Genomic DNA, 18,063 nt, shown 5'->3' with positions numbered 1-18,063 from the left:
CATACTTTTTTCCTCAGAATTGAGTGATTCCATAATTTTTTCCCTCTGCTTGGTCTAAAAAAGTAATTGTTACTGACTACCACAATTTATTTTTCTTGATTTCTTTTAGTGTTTCTTAAAGCCAGAAAGCTGCCATTTGAAATGACTTTAGTTTTGTGTCATGTCTGTGATCTGCTTTTTTTCTACAAAATTAAACAACTGAATGAACATCCTCTGAGACTGGTGAGTCCATAATTTTAGCCAGGGGTTGTAGAAATACCTAAAGAAAATATATGTATGTTGATACTTGAGTGAATGTTTGTCTCCAACAAGACACTGTCAACATTGATCATACACACAAAATAAAAGACTTTTAAATACATTTCCAGCATGTCCAGTGTGAACATTGGTGGCATGGATGGATGACAAACTGTACCGCTGTTCTTAACAAGATGAAGACGACGACTGCAACTCCCAATAGGTCATCTAGTCCAGCGAGTCAACCGACGGGAGTCACATTGCAGTCTGTTTTACCTTTCAGGCTTGCCGTAGTGTTGTGCAACGTTTCGCGCGAACTTTAATATCAACCGGAAAAGTAAACCGAGGGAAACTGCAGTTGCCTGTAAAATAATGCTGCTAGAAGTCTTCCATAGGACTACCGTGACCATAGTTGTAGACTGTACTAACTCGTGCTGACAATATTAGGTTTTAGGTCATTGGTACAGTACAGTTAGTGATTTTTTAAGTAATTGTAGAACAGCAGCACAGACATGAGCGACTTGCTGTGGAAATGAAGCAGGAAGAGCAGCTAAGCTAGCTGTTTCTGGGTGACGAGGAGTTTCAGCCTAACACCCACGTCGAAGAAACAAGGAAAATGGTAAGCAATTATTATTCGAGATTTATTTCATTGATGCTAAAGACTGCATTCGGGTGTTGACTTTAATGTCACTATCTCCTCCTCGTATGAAACCATAATCCCAGAGACGGAGTCTTGCTCCCAGTCAGGTTGCTAAACGGAAGCAAGCAGATGATTCCTCTGAAGATGATGACTGGACATGTAGAACTGTAAGTAGATCAGTGTAACTGTTATATGCTCAGAGTTTGAACGTCTTGAGCTGACTGCTAAACAGCGCCGTTGATGCGTCCTTTGCATGGACGGTAGAGATCCATACGCCAAACTTACAACATTTGGCTGATTTTCTGCTTGTTTTTGTGTTGTTTCCTGGCATATGCGCATGCCAGTAAACAACAACAAAAACAGAATTTGTATACCTTATTTGTAGACATCTTCTGAACTGTGAGCAGTCACTCTTACTTAGCAGTGTTTGAAAAGGGCCACTTTGTTTTAATAACTGCTGCGTTTCTAATCCCCAGTTTATCCCCATGAAGATTTTAAGCAGATCCTTTCTGAATCACTCAAAATATATTGCCATTAGTTTGAAAGCTTTCACATAATGTTCTAACATGTATGGTCTGTGTCATTTATAGATAGGCAAGGCACAAACAAATAGACCTTTTGCTGCAGAGTGGTACTCAATGTTTTAATGCCTTTTTTTTTGGAAAACAGGCATGGGGGGTGTTGGTGAACAGTGGTGCAGTTGGAACTGAAATATCTGTCATGCTTTTTCACAGGAGAAAAGACAAAAAAGTGATAATGAGATGAGAGGAATCCATATTTCTCCCTTCAGAAAGCCTCTGAAACACCTGAACAACCGACCTGCATGTGTGGATGGCAATAAACATGTAAGCAATGTTGAGTACTATCCAGTTTAATCTTTGTGTAAGTTTTGCTTGTGAATACAGTAATGTTGTAATTTGATGCCATGACGAGGCTCAGGTGTTTAACGTCTTTTCTACAGGAGGAATTTATTCGAAGTATCCTCTCCAAGCCATTTAAAATCCCTATTCCAAATTACACAGGTAACTTTTTTTTTTCTTTTCACTGTGGCTTCTCTTTCAAATCTAGTATAATTGGTGTAGAATTACATCTGCTGCTCTCTTGATGAATTGCCTGCAGGCTCTCTGGGAATCCGTGCACTTGGTCTAAAGCGTGCAGGAGCAAGGAAAGCGCTTCACGATCCCTTCGCAGAAGACGCTTTGGTTCTTTATGAGCCCCCAGCTCTGAGCGCTCATGACCTGATCAAAGCTGACAAGTAGGTTCAAAACACATTGGACCCTTCCTGCATTAAATCTTTTACTTGATCTCAAGTGAAAGGGTTGATTGTTAAAGCTGCACAGGCCACGTTTCTATGTTAGGTACTCTAAATAGGAGCACAGGTAAATGATTGAAAATAGTACGTTGTGAGAGTCCTGCTCCCTTCAGACACAGTGTTCACTCTCTGCAGGTCAGGAGACAGTTTGAATTTTTCTTTGTAAGTATACAGATGTGATAGCATGATAGCTCAGTAAGTTAATGGTCTTTCTTAGTAAGTAAAGTCCCTATATTATATACTTCATAGGCTTTACTGGCATTGCTGTATCAGTTAGTGATGGGAATTCCGGCTCTTTTAAAAGAGTCGGTTCTCACGGCTCGGCTCCCATAAAAGAGCTGGCTCTTTCGGCTCCCCAGTGGCTCCTCAGATTTTTTGTTGCTGAAATTAATTTATTACCAAAATAATGTAAAATTCTGTGTAAAATTAATTACTAATGTACAAAACAACAGCAAATTTTACTGCCTTTCCTGCAGTCACTCATTTTCTCACCTTTCCAGCGTTCTGTCTGTTGCAGCTCTGTGTGTGTGTGTGTGTGTGTGTGTGTGTGTGTGTGTGTGTGTGTGTGTGTGTGTGTGTGACTGTGTGTGCGCACGCGTGTGTGTGTGTGTGTGCACTGTGTCTGTAACCCCCCCCCCCCCCCCCAGTACATACACACAGAAGCCACCACACATCATGTAGTTGATGAATCACGTGCGGCTTGAACGTAAAAAAGTTGAGAAATAATACAAAAAAAACCCAAAGCGGCTCCCACTCCGGCTCCCAGGCAGGAGCTGGCTCTGAGAGCCATTTCGTTTGCGACCGACACATCAATAGTATCAGTGCTTGGAGTTTTTAGAATAAAAGGAAATGTTTGTTCTTTGTCCTGTCCAGAGAAAAACTGCCAGTCCATGTTGTTGTGGATCCAGTTTTAGGAAAAGTACTGAGACCCCATCAGAGAGAGGTAAACCGAACATTTAGTTTTTCTAAACTTTATGGACTGAAATAAGAAAGGAAATGGTAATAGAAAATATAAAATGTATATATTGCACTTATCCTAACAATAGTGTTAAGCAGTAGAGATGTAGAATCTTACATGAAGTGGCTTTACATCATTTCTTGTCAGAAACTTAAACACCAATTGAGAAGTAAGTTGTTTCTTGTCCTTGGAAACAGTAGATTGACAAAACAAACTTAAAAGTCGGACCAGGATTTTCTGGATCTGTTAATCACTTCTCAGTCTTCCATACCATTAGGTGCGATTGTAACCAGCGAGTTAGTGGGCTGTAAGTTACAATTTTTTTTCTCTTCTTTTTTCTAAATTTCTTGAGGGGGTGAAGTTCCTGTGGGAGTGTGTGACAGGCAGACGCATCTCAGGATCGTATGGCTGCATCATGGCTGATGAAATGGGCCTGGGGAAAACTTTGCAGTGTATCACCCTCATGTGGACCCTGCTACGCCAAAGCCCTGACGCGAAGCCAGAGATCGACAAGGCCATAGTGGTTTCGCCTTCCAGTCTGGTTCGAAACTGGTACAATGAAGTAGGAAAGTGGCTGGGAGGACGTGTCACACCAGTGGCCATCGATGGAGGTTCAAAGGATGAGATCGATAGACAGCTAGGTAGTTAACCTCTCCCTTTTTTGTCAGTATGAATATCTGCAGCAAAGTTCATTGGACCAAACTTTTGGTCAAGAGGAAACTTTAGCTTCATTGTTGTGCAAGAGTAAACATCATGGGGACAGCTTGAAGGAGGAGGCCTGTATTTGTATTTTGCAGATGCCCAACGTTTCACCTTACCCCTTAAACTGGGCCAAAGAAGCATAATGTGTTGAAAAGTCACTTCACACACAGTACCATTCAATAGTTTGGACAAACCTTCTCACCCAGTGGTTTTTATGGGGTTTTTTTTTTGTTCTTTTAAAGAACATGTAATTATGTAGTAAACAAAAAAGTTTTTTTTTTTTGTTTTTTTTTTAATTTAGAAAGAGCACTTTCAAATGACAATGCCACAGTCTGTAACATTCAGCCAACAGCACATATGTATATAATGACATTATCATATAAATAGTCACAGGTCATCTAAGTATTTTTCTATGTAGCTCTTTCAAATGTTTTTAGCATTTTATGTAAACATTGGTATGAATTATTTACAAAAAGAACACGGGAAGCTTTCACATTGGAGAGGTATAGAAAACAAAGTACCAGTAATATAACAATATAACAAAATAAATAGATTCAGGTTAAAGGTCACCAAAAAAAGAAAAAAAAAAAAAGTCTAGATCAATAAACAGTTTTCCTGACCTTTTTTCAGTAATTTAAGAGAAGTCAAGACTTATAGGTTTGACATACTCAGTCCATTTACTCCAGATTTTGTAAAATCTATCTTTCTGGACTTTAAGGGAATATGTCAGCCGCTCCATTACGTAAATTTCATGAATAATATCTATCCATTAATCTATAGTGGGTAGATGGGGTTTAAGCCAATTTCTCGTAATAACTTTTTTGCTTCCAGCCAGGAGAATTTGAACCAACTTTTTATCGTTATTTCTCCATCCATCGAATTGAATGTCTCCCATATAAACTGTATCCATAGTAAAAGGGATATTGACTCCAAATATATTGTTAATATGTTTGTGGATTTCCTGCCAATAAGGAATGATGACTGGACAGATCCAGAAAACATGATAATGATGAGCGTCGTCCATCCCACATTGTCTCCAGCAGCTTGAACCCCCTCCCCCATGTCTCTTTTGTAAGGGTGTAATAAAAAATCTAGCTACATTTTTCCAGCAAAATTCACGCCAAGTAGTCGAGCAAGTTGAAGTCCATTGTATGAGGCATATTCTTTTCCAAGCATCCTCTGTTATGATCAAATTGCCTTCTTTTTCCCACTTTTCTTTTATATACCAGGTATTTCCTGATTTGGAATGGAGTATTCCTTTATATAGTTTAGAGATAATCTTTGTACACAGAGATTCTGATACTGGCAAAAGAATTTTCAAAATTCCCGTTTCTACTTTACCTAAATTTGGTCTCAGATTCTGATTCAAATAATTTCTAACTTGAAGATATCTATAGAAATCCTTTTGATCAAGATTGTACCTTTTCTTTAAGAATTCAAAACTATGGAATGTCCCCTCCTTAGTGAATGAGTAATAATTTGTTAAACCTTTAGCAGCCCATTTTTTAAATCTACCATCAGATCTGTTTGGTATAAATTCAGTGTCATAAGCACACCATCGCAGTAATTTAATTGAATAATTTAAATTACAAGTTTTCACAATTTCCTGCCAGGTTCTCAATAGTATATTTAACCACGGGTTGCCCATGTTCAGCTGTTTATTTAAAAGTTCATTATCTGCAATAATAGCTTCAATAGGTAACCCATCTAGTAGCTCATTTTCAATTTCTTTCCAACGTGCAGAATAAGCTGGGGTACATAAGCAAATCAGTGGCCTCAACTGTGCTGCTAGATAATATTCTCTGAAGGAGGGGAGACCCATACCCCCACTCTCTTTGCTTAGTTGTAAGGTCTTAAACTTGATCCTGGGTTTTTTCCCCTGCCATAGGTACCTGGATATCATCACATCCCATTCTAGGAATTGTTTGGTTGGTATTGACACTGGAAGATTTTGGAAAAGATAAAGCAATCTTGGCAATGTAAACAAAAAAGTTTTAATCAAAGAAAAATATAACATCTGAGATTCTTCAAAGGTGCCAATGATTGCCTTTGCACGCTACTGGCATGATCTCCAACCAGTTTCATGAGGTAGTCACCAGGTGCACCTTTTCAAAAATGAATTAATGGAATTTCTTGCCTTCTTAATGCATTTGAGACCTTCAGTTGTGATGTGCCAACATACTGTTGGTATACAGTCAATAGGCCTATTTGACCTCTGCAGTAATCCATATTATGGCAAGAATTGCTCAACTAACTAATGAGAAGCGACACTCCATCATTACTTTAAGACAGTCACTCAGTTAAGTTATTTTTGGCAAGGTGTCAAAAGATGAGCTCAAAGTCTGTCTTTCTTTCACATTTAACATTTAACAACTGGTGGCACCAAATGATGTTGCTCTGTGTCTGCTGGATATCTAAATTGGAAACCGTTCACTCAAATAACTCACCCAACCCATCTGCAGAGATTATTCATAGTTTTTTCAGTAATTGGTTTGTTTTCTGTGATTTCTAGTGAACTTCATCTCTCAGCATGGTTTGAGAATACCGACCCCTATCCTGATCATTTCATACGAGACATTTCGACTGCACGCAGAGGTTCTGCACAAGGGCAAAGTTGGACTTGTCATCTGTGACGAGGTACTTTATCTCATCCATTGTACTTCAGAGCTGCCCAGAATTGTTTTCATACACGATGATATAACATTAATAGTTACCTGTGCTGTAGGGCCATCGGCTGAAAAACTCTGACAACCAGACATACCAGGCCCTAAATACCATGAGTGCCCAGAGGAGAGTGCTGATATCAGGCACTCCCATCCAGAACGACCTGCTGGAGTACTTCAGCTTGGTCCACTTTGTTAATGCTGGGATCCTTGGTAAGCAGCTCCACATACACAAAACAACTAAAACACATGTGAGTTATTTCTGCTATTTGTCTGAATCCCCCTTTTTTCGCACTCAATGGCAGGTACAGCCCAGGAGTTTAAAAAGCGATTTGAGCTTCCCATTCTCAAGGGTCGAGACGCAGATGCCAGTGATAAAGACAGACAGACTGGAGAGGAGAAACTCAAGGAGCTGATCAGTATCGTCAACAGGTGAGCTCAAAATATTTAGTTTTTTATTTTGTCTTTTTATTTTTGTCTTACTGTTTTTTTACTAGCCCAAATCTTTGTGATGTGCTTGTGCTCTTCTTCATTACAAACAAATAAATTTAAAGCAAATATGTACTCCACTCCACTTTACCACTGTACCTGCAGTTGCACATGCAAAAAGAATCACATAATCCATTCAAGATTCCACAGCGCTGCTGATTTGTTCTTTTAATTCTGTGTTATAAAAATATCACAATATTTTTTGTTAACAAAATTGTGAGTGGTACCAGTTTTTGAAACATCAGCATGTTGTGATATTGTAAAGAGTTTTCTGGTACCTTCAGTTTAATTTTCAGATGCTTAAAATCTTGTAATTTGAGAAAAGAAACAGAAAACTACACCTTTGTAAAATGCTGAAGTCTGACAGGCTGACAATGAGTAGTTTTTATCATCAGCTGATTTCTGTTCTGTCTTATATAGATTTTAGTTAGTTTAAACGATATTTGGTAATATGACTACAAATAATGTGAGATAATAGAAATTTGTCAACCACCCGACAATTTGTAGTACAGTTAATATCCGTTTAACACTCCCTTTAATATGTGTGACCATATTAAACCGTTGTGGGTTGATCTAATTATGACATGAGTCTGATTTAGAGCGATAATTGGATTTTTCTATGAGGTTTATATCAATTTGATGATAAATTTTTTTCAGGTAATGAATTGGCAGGATTACCAAAAAGACATTTCTGTCTGGTTGTTTCATCCATAAACAGTTTCTTAATTGATTTTCCAGAAAATTAACTCTTGTGATACATATTGATTTTGTCCAAATAAATAGATAAATGATAGATGTCCATATGACCTACAGTAGACTAGTCCAGATTATTGGTTGATACATTGGTGTATTACTTAAAGTTGTCATTAAATGTTTGTTTGATTACTTGGGCACCCCACATGACAATCACTCTAACAAACCACTTAATGCCGAGTGAGTCATAGAAAAGAGAGACATCCTGCAGATAGAAACAGTCAATAGATCATTGAATAGTTATGATGATAACTAGAATAAGTTCTCTCTCAAATCAGACATCTTCAGGTATGAGTGTGAAGTGTTTTCGTTGCAACTGCATTAAAAACACCTTTGGACTAAACAGTAGCTTAACCATGTCATGTGACCAGCTACTTCAGAACACTTTAAGAACAAATACTTACAGATACAATAGAGTACTGGGTGTGAAAATGTTTTGATTGTACTAAACTGTCTTTTAAGTTTAACATCCCACTCTATGTTCTGCCTCAACAGGTGTTTGATAAGGAGAACATCTGATATCCTGTCAAAATATCTTCCTGTGAAGATTGAGCAGGTTGTGTGTTGCAGGTACGTTGATTCACTTGCTTTTTCTTGAGAGGTTTGGATGTAAAAGCAGAAATGGAGTATTTAAGTAATTTTTGTCTCTTCTAAAATTGTTGACTGTAGGCATGAACATAGATTTTAGGGTTGGATTTCACAAACATCTTTTTTAGTTTCAGTGCCAGAATTTAACTTTTTTCATTTAATTTGAGCAGAAACATGTTTTTCCAAAAAACCCTTTATTTACAAAAGTAAGCCAAATTTCTTAAATACATTTGTGTAACCATGCAAGACCTTCATTTATCGCGACTTGATGTAAATCAGTAAATATTATCTCAGTCAGTTCTTAAAAATTGAGCATCAACCATGCTTTCAAAGTAATACTGCGTATTGCCCTAGTTCTGTATGATATTGAACAATATGTGAAGATATCTCATGTAAATATGTAGAAACGTCATGAATGTGGCTGTTTCCCTGCAGGTTGAGTCCGCTGCAGACAGAGCTCTATAAGCACTTCCTGAGGCAGTCCAAACCCATTGAGACATTACAAGAGGGCAAAATAAGCATCTCCTCCCTGTCTTCCATCACATCACTCAAGAAACTGTGCAATCGTAAGTGCTTAACCCAAATATAATGCAATCTGTAAAATGTTACTGCTGTGACCATTATAGTGATCCACAGTCTCACTTTCTGAAGCAGTCGCACAGTTAACTCAAATACAACCCCAATTCAAAAAGAGGAGGGGCGCTCTGTAAAATGTAAATACAAACAATGCCATCATTTGCAAACAAACCAACAACAATGATTTTCCAAAGTGTTACTGAGCCCGTGCAGTAATATCCTTTCTACAATCATGTGTTCACTAAGTGTTGAACCTCGCTCCATCCTGAGCCTTTCCAGGATGCCCCTTTCATACCCAGTCATGACACTATCACCTGTTACCAATGAACCTGTTTACCTGTGGAATGTTCCAGACAGGTGTTTTTGGAGCATTCCACAACTTTCCCAGTCTTTAGTTGGTCCTGTCCAAACTTTTTTGAAAGAAAGGTCATATTCAGAATAAGCATATATTTACAAACTGTTGTCTTTTATGCCATTGGCCAACACACAATCCATCTGATATGCTTATTTTAAAATTATCTGCCACTTGGTAGAAACACTAACTACTATTCTGTATCCCAGACCCAGCTCTCATATATGAGAAGTGCATGCAGGGTGAGGAGGGCTTTGAGGGGGCGCTGGATCTGTTTCCATCTGGCTACTGCCCTAAAGCTGTGGAGCCTCAGCTCTCTGGTAAGAACATGTACATTACAGCTCAGTACAGCGCTGACGGACTTAAAAGAGCATGATGACTCATGCTGACCTACTTTGTACCCACAATAACAAAGTTAGAGCTGACTTAGTCTAGATGAACATCTTAAGGTGTGTGGCCGCCTCATTAATGGGTTGGAAAATTGGTACTGCTTGCAGCATCATCATCATCACTATTATTATATAGGGGTTACCGGTTATTGGGTAGGTGCAATCAGATGGGGTGGTGGAGTGGATGGACAAACCCTTTTCCACACTATTTTGTTGATGCATGGTTCTTTCTTTAGGTGGGACATTGTATTTGGACAGATATGTTTGACTCATTCACAACCTGTCTAAACCTGGTGCACGTAAACAACTATACTCAAAGGACCTAACAATATTTTTGAATGCTTAACCTATTAATGTTACCAATCATTAACCAAGGCATGCTGTAGTGTTTTCTTTTTCACCTTCCAGCAGCGTATGGCTCCCAGTCATTTCCTGTTTTTATGTTTCTGTTTGTTTACAGATTAAACATACAAACAGGTATTCCTTTGAACACAGGACAGAGCCGTACTAGCTGTGTCCTCATGCTGCCAGTCTTAATGCTGAGCTAGGCTGGCCATTTCATGACTCCAGCTCTGTAATGAAATTAGATTGCATGTTTTTTGTCTACAGAGGAAAATACATTTGGAGAAAAAAAATCAGAAACCACAAAGAAGAAAAGTATATTTTATACTTGTTGGCTTCATGATGGTGCCCCCTCATTGGGCCAGGATGTGGCTACACCCATGATAGAATGACAGATTACATCTGAGGGGGCAGGTTTACCTGCTGCCTTTGTTTAGATAGAGCATGTCTCTTGTTGTTTTCACTGTAGCAGACAAACAACTGCTCTGACAGCCTAATGCTCTGTCTTACCTCAATATACAGCTTCAGTGCCTGAACAAGACACAGCAAACTGGCCTTGTCTCCTTCACCTCGGATCTAAATGTGTGGGATGGTATGCCTCCAGTTCTATGACCTGATTAATATAGCTGGGTGACAAGATATAGCTGCCCACCTTTGTTGAAGGAGCCCTTGCACTCTGCAAAGTCTCACAAATTGAGGGCGCCAGTTCAGTAGAGAGTGGCCGACCCCTCAGTGGCCATACTTAGAGTTGAAGGACGCTTGGAGATGGATGCCAAATCCTCCGTCCCACTTGGACAGAGGGGTCCATCCTCACTGGAAGCTTAGGCTGAGCGAAAAATGAAGATCATGATCATTTTTTCCATATTGAGAAATGTCAAGATTGAACTGGTACATGTATCACATTTTTGTGATGCACCTTTGTGCCCCTTGGCTCCACTCATTATTTATCCTCCGTTCCAGAGAGCATCCACCTTCACATCCACCCTCTTCACTGGTCACTCAGACAATGCTAAGCTGTCGAAAATTGGCGTGTACATGCAAGCCAAAAACTACAGACAGCCTTTTTGTTGTCGTGTGATAGGCTGTTTGATCAAGACATATTGAGTAAAAATTTCCAATGCTTCTCATCATTATTGAGATAAATTTTAACACATTCTCTGATCAAGATTATTTTATTGCTTAGCCATACAGAAAGCTGCCAAAGATCCCCATCCAAAAGACTTAGGAGTGTGGAGAATCATCTTGGTAGCCAACTGGGCACCACTAGGACAACCTTGTAATGGCAAGAGCATTCATCCCAAGCAGGGCACTGGTCTCCACACTGATTTAGTTTTAATTATTGGGTCCCTTTCTTTTGCAGAGGAAGAGGCCTTTGTGGCTAATTTGGCTCCCGGTAAAAAAATGATGAACACTGAAGGAATTCTAACCTAAAAACAAGCTGAGCACCTAGAGACAAGCTGTGCTAACATTAGCGGCAGCTAGGCCGCAGCCACTCCTGACGTCCTGTGTCCACTGTAGAATACCAGAGAAATGCTGATTTTTAATATGAAACTGCTTTATTTTGTGTTTTTAATGGTTTTTGTTATCAGGTCCATTTGGAAGAGGTGGAGACCTCTGTGAGTAATTCAGCTCCAAGTAAAAACCCAGGTTTCGGCAGCAACTGGGACACCTTTTTGTGAATTTCCCTTGGGGATGAATAAAATATCTATCTATCTATCTATCTATCTATGTAAAACCTCCCAGGCAATGAGAACTGAAGGAACCCTAACCTGAAAATGAAATGGCAATGGTGATTGTTTAACAATGAAGACGGGGTGCCTCATAGCTCAGTTGATGTGCACCCCATGTATTGAGGCTGTCAGTCCTCTGCAGTGGCCGCAGGTGGGAGGCGAACCTATCTCATTTGCTGCGTGTCGTCCCCTCTCTCTCTGCCCCCTTTCCTGTCTTACCTTCAGCTGTCGCTATCATAAAGGCTAAAAATGTCCCCAAAAAATTTAAAAAAAAACCCCAAAAACAATCAAGACAACAATTCCCATGATCGCACGCTATTTCATGATGTCATCAAACCCTGTATTGTTATTGTTTTGTAATGTAATCTGTTGAACCAGTTTCTCAGAGTCGGTTAGATGCTGGTCTGATCATTACTTTCCAATACCACAAACAGTATCTTGTCTGCTCATGATATTTAGGCTGTAGCACAAATTTCTTTACTGTCTGTCATTCTTCTTTTGAGCTTAGCCAGCCCGCTGCTTTCAATCAAATACAGACCCTGTCATGTCCCTCTACTTCCTGTCAGTCAAACACAAACATTTCTGACTACAAAAGGGCATGACTACATGTGATTTCAGTTTGACTTTACAAGGGAGCAATTAAGTAGATTTGCCAAAATGTTGAACTATTCCTTTAAGTTCCAACTTTGCTGCTGTATTTTGTGAGACTAGATTGTCCTACACACTGGACCTTCAATTTCCCCCCCCAAAAAGCCATTTGTCCATCAACAAATTCAACATGTCAAAATATACTTAAAATTGGTTAATGTGGCTACAATCAATACAACTTGTATGTGAAAGGTGTTGCTTATAATGACAAGCCAAGAGAGAACTTCATCGACTTTGCTGTTTCCTGCAGCTGTATGGAGCTTTTTAGTGTCTTTCCTCTCACTGATACCTCATTGTTTTGGTTCAGTCTCTGCAATCTGTTCAGTTTTGTCTAAAGCAGGCGGCATTTATCAGTAAAAAAGCTCTGACTAACCCACTGTACACAACCTGCCCACCACCAATCAGCTTTAAGAAACATATGATTGCTCATGTTGCTTTTGTTCAGCTGGATGTGTAATTGAGCTACTGTTTGCCAGTTTGCTGTAGTAGCTAGTTTCTGCTACCCCAAAGTGGACAAAAAATCTGTTATTGTAGGTTTAATAATTGTAGTACATCTCTCTGTTGAGAGCTAAAAAAAAATGTGTTTGATTTTTCTATTTCTGGGTAAGAAGTTCTTTTGTTTTTTCCAGGTAAATTGCTGGTTCTTGACTACATCCTTGCAATGACAAGGACTACAACTAGTGACAAGGTGGTGCTCGTCTCCAACTACACTCAAACACTGGACCTCTTTGAAAAGTTGTGCAGATCTAGAAGGTGCTTTTTGAGAAAACATCAATTAATTGTGTCTATATTACACGATTTGTCCGTGAAAGTGTGCAGCTACCCTCCTCTTGGTCTTTTACAGATACCTCTTTGTTCGACTGGATGGCACGATGTCCATCAAGAAAAGAGCCAAGATTGTGGAAAGATTCAACAGTCCATCTGTGAGTTGGAAAGTGTGTTAAGACACTGTGAGCTTTGAAAAGCAGTTGATGGCATCTAAATCCTTCTGTTTCCCAGAGCCCAGAGTTCATCTTCATGCTGAGCAGCAAGGCTGGTGGATGTGGCCTGAATCTGATAGGTGCTAATCGCTTGGTTATGTTCGATCCTGACTGGAACCCAGCCAATGACGAGCAGGCGATGGCACGAGTGTGGAGAGATGGCCAGAAGAAGACCTGCTACATCTACAGACTGCTCTCTGTCAGTTCAACACACATCATAAGATGCAAACATAACATAAAACAGATCATCACCTCTTCTTAATGTCTATTATAAGTTTTAAATACACGGTAACATTTTCATGTAGATAAATAGCTTTTTTCCTGACTTTTGAGGACTTCGTAATAGATGTCATAGCAGCAAGGCTACAGACAGCTGGTGTGCAGAGTTTCCACATTTTCCTTGTGTGTTTGTTTGCTGACAGACAGGGACAATTGAGGAGAAGATTCTGCAGAGGCAGGCCCATAAGAAAGCCCTGAGCAGCTGTGTGGTAGATGAGGAGCAGGATGTGGAGCGTCACTTCTCTCTGGGTGAACTACGTGAACTCTTCGCTCTCAATGAGGAAACCACCAGCGACACACATGACAAGTAAAAAACAGTTGTCTCATGAGTTGTTTATGTATGACCCATGTATGTATGTATGTATGGCTGACCCAGTGACTGGAGAGAAATCAGCCAAGCAATGAGGATGAGGCACTGGGTCGTGGTTAGGCTGTGGAGCTAGGAAGCTGAGAGGAATGACATGGCCAGAGCCACATTTCCCTCTGGCAGGCAGGGAACTGGTTGGTTTTATGCCATTGGGCTGGTCAACCAGCTGAAAGCTAGCAGTCTAAAAGGCTGTCTGGCTCTGGGTCTAGATCAAGGTCCAGCAGAAAAGAGACTAGGGAGCTGAGTTTGAATTCATTTATCAAACTCATATTGAAACGGATTTTGCAAAGTGCATTACAATTCAGAATAAATGTGAAACAGAGAAATGATGACTCAAATGTAAATAAAAGGTTTATTTTTTTAGGTATTTAGACTGCAAATTATAACACTGTCAGTGAATTCACAAACAATGGGCCTCATGCAAGGACCGCTTGTAGGAACAGATTCATTCTTAAGCTGCATATGTGAGTGATTTAAGAAAACTTGGCATTCACCAATTCACCAGCTACCTTTTCAATTTTTATTTTCTCTTACTGTACGTAGAGGCTTGTAAATATTCTCTTCACTATATTATCATCATGACTTGCTAGTTTACTGAGAGTTTTTTTTTTTTTTAGTTTATCATTTTATTGGCGTATTTCAGACTAAGTTATGGTTTTCAGTGGTTGATAGGAAAGTTGTCTTCAGCAGCTGCCCCATGGTCTTTATGCAGGTTGCTGTCCAGCGTCATCCTGGGTTGCAGCTGCCAGTGTCAGCTGCTGTGAGCTATAATATTATCCCGTCTAATATCTCTGAAACTGTCATGTTTCCTTCACCACCCCTCATATTACTGTATTATATTCATGTAGCCTAAGCCACTCCTTCGTTATGTCTGTCACAGTTTAGTGTTGCTCTGGTGACATGTCGTTACCAGTTTTACTATTAATATTCTGTAATTGTTAAGAAAAAAATCTGTTTTAGAAAAATAACGCACTCCAAAAATTGTAGTGAGACGCTGATTACTTGATAAGAAGTATTGCACACTCTGACTCCATATGCGTTTCAAGACATCACCTGAATAAAGGAGAAATGCATGTGGAGCCAGAGTGTACGATGCTTCATTCCTACTGTCATGACAAAAATTTTACAGCAGCCTGGTCCTCTAATATGACCCTGCTGCGTTTGTTTTGACAGTGGGACTTGAGCTCTACAGTGTGAAATTTATCTTGTAACTCTTGGTAACAATTTTGTGAATAAAATTTGCCCACAAACAGCAGAACAGTTATCCTTATACTAATTTTAGAGGTGTTGATTATGCTAATGATTAAATCTCACAGGTGGCAGTCATCAGGCAGAAACAAGTTATTTACTAGAAGTTTGTGAAGTTAAGAGAGTGTAGTGACTCTGACTTGGGACACTTGTTTCAAAAGGTTCTTGACTGACCCAATGTTTTATTTTTAGCTTGTGTCTCTCACCTAATATTACATCTCCACCTTATCATATCGCCCACAGCTGACTCTGGAAAAACAAGTGTGTAGTGGTGTGAAATCTGCATTAGATTCGCACTTTCTTGCCAAACATTGAATACTGGTTTCTGCCTGATTTTTATGCATAACCATCATTTATATATCTGGCCCTCAGTGGTTTTCATTTTATTATAAATGATAAAGAGTTGTCATAATGTTTTGAATGTTGAATCAGTCCCTCTCCTTCTCCCTCTTTTGTTGTTAGATTTCGCTGTCGTCGCTGTGTGAATGGCCAAGAGGTTTGGCCTCCTGCAGATGACTCTGACTGTACCAGTGACCTTTCTCAGTGGAACCATTGCTTCAACAAGAAGAGTTTGAGGGACCAAGTGTTGAAAGCCTCCTGGGATGCTGCTGTCTCTTTTGTCTTCCACCAGCGCTCTCACGAGGACCAGAGGGGTGTAGTATAGCAGGAGGAACACAACAAACCTTCTGTCATGCTACCACATGTACTGTACATAACAATATTTATTTACTGTTGAGTTGTTCCTGTAGATTTCTTTATTTTTTTTTATTAAAACAAAAAATAAAGGAGAATGATAATTTGTCCATCATCTGCAGTAACATCGTCACATAAATATTTACACTTAGAGCAAAACATGTTAACACTGGTCATGGATTTACCAGTTGTGACGAGCCATCTTACTGTATGCGTCAAACTGTGGTTCAGTTGCCTATGTCATTGTTTTGAGTGGAGGCAGAAGGGAACTGTTGTCTGTGTGAGTAAGAGTAAACTGATTGTCACCCATCTGTGATTCACACCTGATTGTAGGATGTTTGAGAGTTTAGTTTCCTTACAGCCCTTTGAAACCAGCAGGATAGATATGTACATTCCATCTTGCATATTTTAACAGCACAACACACACAAATCCCAGCACATTAAAGTACTGCATAGTGGCAACCGGTGGTGCCAATACAAGGAAGAAGCACATGTGTAGAATCTTCAACCCATCTCTCACTACTGCTGGTATATTGTATATTATTCTATAATATACAATATATTATTCTATAATATACAATATTGCAAAACAATTCTTATATAATTGATGGGTGGCAGCTGTGGCTCAGAAAGTATAACAGGTTGTCTATTAAGTCTGGGTTTTGTGCCTTGGTCCTTGCCTCCTCCTGTCCAAATATCAATTTGCAATTGAGCAAGACACTGAACCCCATATTGCGTCTATCTGTGTGCATGCGTGCTTGCGTGCCGATGATACATATAATGTGAGTTTCTAAGGTGTGTAGGGCCATGTACTATAACTTCAGTTTTGTCTTTGTTTGGTAACAAAAAGTTGCAGGTCATCCAGGTCTGTATGTCCTTAAGACTTGCTTGAAGTTTAGTTATATTTAATTTAGTTTGATTGATTTCATGTGGCATCCCTGATGAATATAGCTGGGAATCATCTGTATAACAATTAAAATTTCTGAGAGTTTCCTGATAGTGTTCCCTAAAGGGAGCAAATATCAGGTGAATAGAATTGGTTCAAGCACAGAACCCTGCAGAACTCCATAACTGGCTTTTAAATGTACAAATTGAAAAGTAGGATTTAAACCAGCTTAGCGCAGTTTCCTTAATGCCAAGTGAAGTGTTCCAGTCTCTGCAATAGGATACCATGGTCAATGGTGTTGAATGCAGCACTAAGATCTAATAAGACTGGTACAGAGGTAAGAACTTTGTGTGATGCAATTAGAAAGTCATTTGTAACTTTAACCAGTGCTGTCTCTGTGCTATGATGCACTCTAAATCCTGACTGGAAATCATCAAACTATTGTTGTATAGGAAGTCACTCAGCAGATTAGCAACTACTTTCTCAAGAATTTTTGAGAGAGAGTGGAGGTTGGATATGGGTCTGTAGTTGGCTAAAACCCCTGGATCAAGAGGAGGCTTTTGAAGTAGAAGTTTTATTACACTACTTTAAAGGACTGTGGTACGTAGCTTGTTGTTAAAGACAGATTGATCATGTCTAATAAAGAAAAGCCAATTAAGGATAAAACTTCTTTAAGCAGCTTAGTTGAGATGGGGTGTAAAATACAGGCTGATGATTTTAATGACAAAATTATCTAAATTACTTGGTGAAGGTCGACAGGAGAAAAGTCTAATAATGCCTGCAGTCACTCACATACATTACTCTGTGTTGTGGACAAATTGCTGTCCATGCATGATGTTTGGTTTACGTAACTAGAGTAACGTATTTCAATAAAATGTGTTCTTATACTAGACCACATTTTGCTGTTTAATAATTAAAGAGGTTGCCTATAGGAACTCAACTATGACCACAATAACATCACATTGTAAAGTGATCTCCGGATGAGTCTTTGTTTTAAACTATTGACAATTTAACAGCGCATTTGGAGGAGAAGAGATTTTGGCCCAACTGCAAGTGGCTAATATGAAAGATAGCAGCTAGCTGCTAGTCTAACCTAACGTTAGCCTGAAGCTAAGCAGCCATAGATATTTTTAGAACTATGCAGCAGCACTAGATTAGGATTATCCTAATCTTGTGATTGATGAAGAGGAGCACCATTAGGTCAACAGAGGCAACCACATAGTTGCCGCGC

The 18,063-nt window shown here is 39.3% G+C and overlaps 1 protein-coding gene across 1 annotated transcript; it reads left to right on the top strand.

Annotated features, from left to right (window-relative positions):
• The first annotated feature begins 820 nt into the window (after window positions 1-820).
• rad54l (RAD54 like) lies at window positions 821-15,917 on the top strand. The gene is made up of 18 exons (XM_076726756.1): window positions 821-856; window positions 961-1,044; window positions 1,612-1,722; window positions 1,839-1,899; window positions 1,997-2,132; window positions 3,063-3,132; window positions 3,500-3,788; window positions 6,362-6,486; window positions 6,575-6,725; window positions 6,818-6,944; window positions 8,250-8,324; window positions 8,778-8,908; window positions 9,480-9,590; window positions 13,009-13,132; window positions 13,224-13,302; window positions 13,379-13,558; window positions 13,782-13,945; window positions 15,716-15,917. The coding sequence occupies exons 1-18, from the start codon at window positions 854-856 to the stop codon at window positions 15,915-15,917; spliced, it is 2,223 nt and encodes a 740-aa protein (XP_076582871.1). The 5' UTR covers window positions 821-853.
• Window positions 15,918-18,063: the final 2,146 nt, after the last annotated feature.

Source organism: Chaetodon auriga, chromosome 3, assembly GCF_051107435.1.
Source record: "Chaetodon auriga isolate fChaAug3 chromosome 3, fChaAug3.hap1, whole genome shotgun sequence".
Lineage (NCBI taxonomy): Eukaryota > Metazoa > Chordata > Actinopteri > Chaetodontiformes > Chaetodontidae > Chaetodon > Chaetodon auriga.
The sequence above is the reverse complement of the archived record's forward strand: the minus strand, read 5'-3'. Positions and strand labels throughout refer to the sequence as shown.